This window comes from Coregonus clupeaformis, unplaced genomic scaffold, assembly GCF_020615455.1.
Source record: "Coregonus clupeaformis isolate EN_2021a unplaced genomic scaffold, ASM2061545v1 scaf0582, whole genome shotgun sequence".
NCBI lineage: Eukaryota > Metazoa > Chordata > Actinopteri > Salmoniformes > Salmonidae > Coregonus > Coregonus clupeaformis.
The window spans coordinates 12,501-15,814 of record NW_025534037.1 but is presented as its reverse complement, the minus strand read 5'-3'; the positions used below and the strand labels follow the sequence as shown (position 1 = coordinate 15,814).

The window sequence follows — 3,314 nt, the reverse complement described above, 5'->3', positions numbered from 1 at the left end:
GTGTGTGTGTGTGTGTGTGTGTGTGCTGTGTATGTTTGTGTGTGTTATTAATGGGAATAAGTGTGTTTTATATTACCATACAGTATAACATATGATCATTGAACAAATCTCAAGTTACCTTAACTTCTCCTTTTGATACCTAGAAACATCTACATTAAATGAATTAGTGAAAAGTGAGTTAACATTCTAATGTGAATGATGATGATTTCTAATATTGTGTCTGGTTTCATCCATCAGATGTCTGTGATCTCACACTGGACCTAAACACAGTAAACAGATTCCTCTCTCTGTCTGAGGAGAACAGAAAGGTGACATGTAGGAGAGAGGAGCAGCCGTATCCTGATCACCCAGAGAGATTTGAGGACTGGGAACAGGTGCTGTGTAGAGAGGGTCTGACTGGGCGCTGTTACTGGGAGGTAGAGAGGAGTGGGGGAGAGGCTGTTATAGGAGTGACATATAAAGGAATCAACAGGAGAGGAAAGGGTGATGACTGTTGTCTTGGATACAATGACAAGTCCTGGTGTCTGATCTGCTCTGACACCAGTTACTATGTCAGGCACAATCACAATCTGACTATCATAGACGTCCCCTCCTCCAGCTCCCACAGAGTAGGAGTGTATCTGGACTGGCCAGCCGGCACTCTGTCCTTCTACAGAGTCTCCTCTGACACACTGACCCACCTGAACACATTCTACACCACATTCACTGAGCCCCTCTATCCAGGGTTTTGGGTTTATGGTTTTGACTCCTCAGTGTCCCTGTATATTTAACATTTACATTTACTTTAAGTCATTTAGCAGACGCTCTTATCCAGAGCGACTTACACATTTGTGCATTCAACTCATAATAGCCAGTGGGACAGCCACCAGGGGTAGAAGGATTACTTTTATACTATCCCAGGTGTTCCTTAAAGAGGTGGGGTTTCAAGTGTCTCCGGAAGGTGGTCAGTGACTCCGCTGTCCTGGCGTCGTGGGGGAGCTTGTTCCACCATTGGGGTGCCAGAGCAGCGAAATAGCTTTGACTGGGCTGAGCGGGAACTGTGCTTCCGTAGAGGTAGGGGGGCTAGCAGGCCAGAGGTGGATGAACGTGGTGCCCTCGTTTGGGTGTAGGGTCTGATCAGAGCCTGAAGGTAAGGAGGTGCCGTTCCCCTCACAGCTCCGTTGGCAAGCACCATGGTCTTGTAGTAGATGCGAGCCTCAACTGGAAGCCAGTGGAGTGTGCGGAGGAGCGGGATGACGTGAGAGAACTTGGGAAGGTTGAACACCAGACGGGCTGCAGCGTTCTGGATAAGTTGTAGATGTATCCTCTGTTTAAACTTTTAAACTCTTACAATAACACTGTTAAAATACCAATGTGATAATTTTTTGAATATCTTTTATGTAGGAAAACTAATTGTATACGGACATATGCTCCATAATTGTACTATTGTACATGGATATACTGTACTTTTCATAATAAAACATACTTTAAACAAGAAAAAGCACGTTAATTGTGAAAACAATTTCGTTACCGATTTTACATTGTCCTCTCCCAGTTACAGGTTGACTTTTTGTCATGAATCTTGCCCTGGAGGCAGAACTGCACGATTTCCTCTAGATATGCCAGCTGCATAGTCAAAATTGGCTATATCGTAAACATTTGTGGAAAATAATTTTGTTTTATGGTTTTAATTTAAGGTAAGGATTAGCAGTGAGGTTAAGGTTAGCATTAAAATCAGATGTTATTACTTTATGCCTGTGCCAGCTAGTGACCACTTTGCAGAACTGCCTCCAGGGCAAGATTCATGACAATAAATGGCAACCTGCCTCCCAGTCATCCCCTCCCTATCTCTACAAGGCTGCAGAACATGCAAGCTAGTGATGCGGGGGTTGTCTCATAACCCACAGTCCCCAGGTGGGTGGGTGGCAGGCAGGTTCAATACAGAGAAAACAATAGACTACATAAGAAAATCCATCAATGGATCATTATTGTGCAATTTACACTAAGTGGACAAAACATTAAGGACACCTGCTCTTTCCATGACAGACTGAGCAGGTGAATCCAGGTGAAAGCTATGATCCCTTATTGATGTCACTTGTAGATGAAGGGGACGGGACAGGTTAAAGAAGGATGTTTAAGCCTGGAGACAATTGAGACATGGATTGTGTGTGTGTGCCATTCAGAGGGTGAATGGGCAAGACAAAATATTGAAGTGCCTTTGAACGGGGTATGGTAGTAGGTGCCAGGCACACCGGTTTGTGTCAAGAACTGCAACGCTGCTGGGTTTTTCACGCTCATGGTACACCACACAAAGGACATCCAGCCAACTTGACACAACTGTGGGAAGAATTGGCGTCAACATGGGCCAGCATCCCTGTGGAACGCTTTCAACACCTTGTAGAGTCCATGCCCCGACAAATTGAGGCTGTTCTGAGGGCAAAAGTGGGGAGGTAACTCAATATTAGGAAGGTGTTTGATATAACGTCTTTTGATACAGCATTTATTAATGTCTTTAAAGTCATCAGCTGTAGGTGAGAGAGAGGAGAAGGACAAGCCATGTGTTGTGTCGGTCACGGATGGGGGGCCAGAAGGTCGGCGTGCCAAGATAGATTAGGGGCCACTGTTGCTAATCTTAGAAAGAGTATGTGATGGAATGGCCTGGCTAGGGTGCCACACTATACTATGTACAGGGATCCTATTGTTGGAGATGAGTGACACTCAATAATGGTTGGCAACTGTGGGATGGAAGTAGCTCGGAGAGCATTATATAAACTGAGAGGTTTTCTATGGAAGTCATTCAGATGACAAGAGGCTGCGCCCGTGCCGCTTGTCATTGAACCCAGTACTGTAACCATTAAATAACAATGAATCAACTCTCCATCTAAGTGGTCGACTACTCTCTTCCATCCTGAAGTACGAGATACCAGAGAAACTCCTCATAACAGACTGAAGTCTAAACGAACAGGATGCAGTTTACAGCCGAACTAACAGGTAAGCAGAATTTCATTTTTTAAGAGAAAATCAGAGCATCATTTTACCTCGAAGAGAGAGAAAGGAAACTACGAAATTATTACAGACAAATCCGCATTTAAAACAAGTATCTTTTAAAAGTAGTGAAAATCAGATGATGTGCAAATGGATGTTAAGTAAATTAGGATTTTTCTATGTGGAACTATATCTTAGTGATTTATCAGCATGGACAGATAATGACTATCCTCAAGCTGGTAGTTTTAAAATGGTTAAATTACAAGTAGAGCGAAAGTATATCATTGATAATACAGCCATAAGCTACCCGAAATGGGATTTAAATGACATGAAAAAGGTGTATAAATCAT

The 3,314-nt window shown here is 43.4% G+C and overlaps 1 protein-coding gene across 1 annotated transcript; it reads left to right on the top strand.

The window, feature by feature from the left end:
- Positions 1–254: 254 nt before the first annotated feature.
- LOC123485142 (stonustoxin subunit beta-like) lies at positions 255–755 on the top strand (the record flags this gene model as incomplete). Its single annotated transcript, XM_045216029.1, has 1 exon — positions 255–755. A coding segment is annotated over one exon (501 nt), but the record flags the coding sequence as incomplete, so codon positions are not given.
- Between the last annotated feature and the right edge of the window lie 2,559 nt (positions 756–3,314).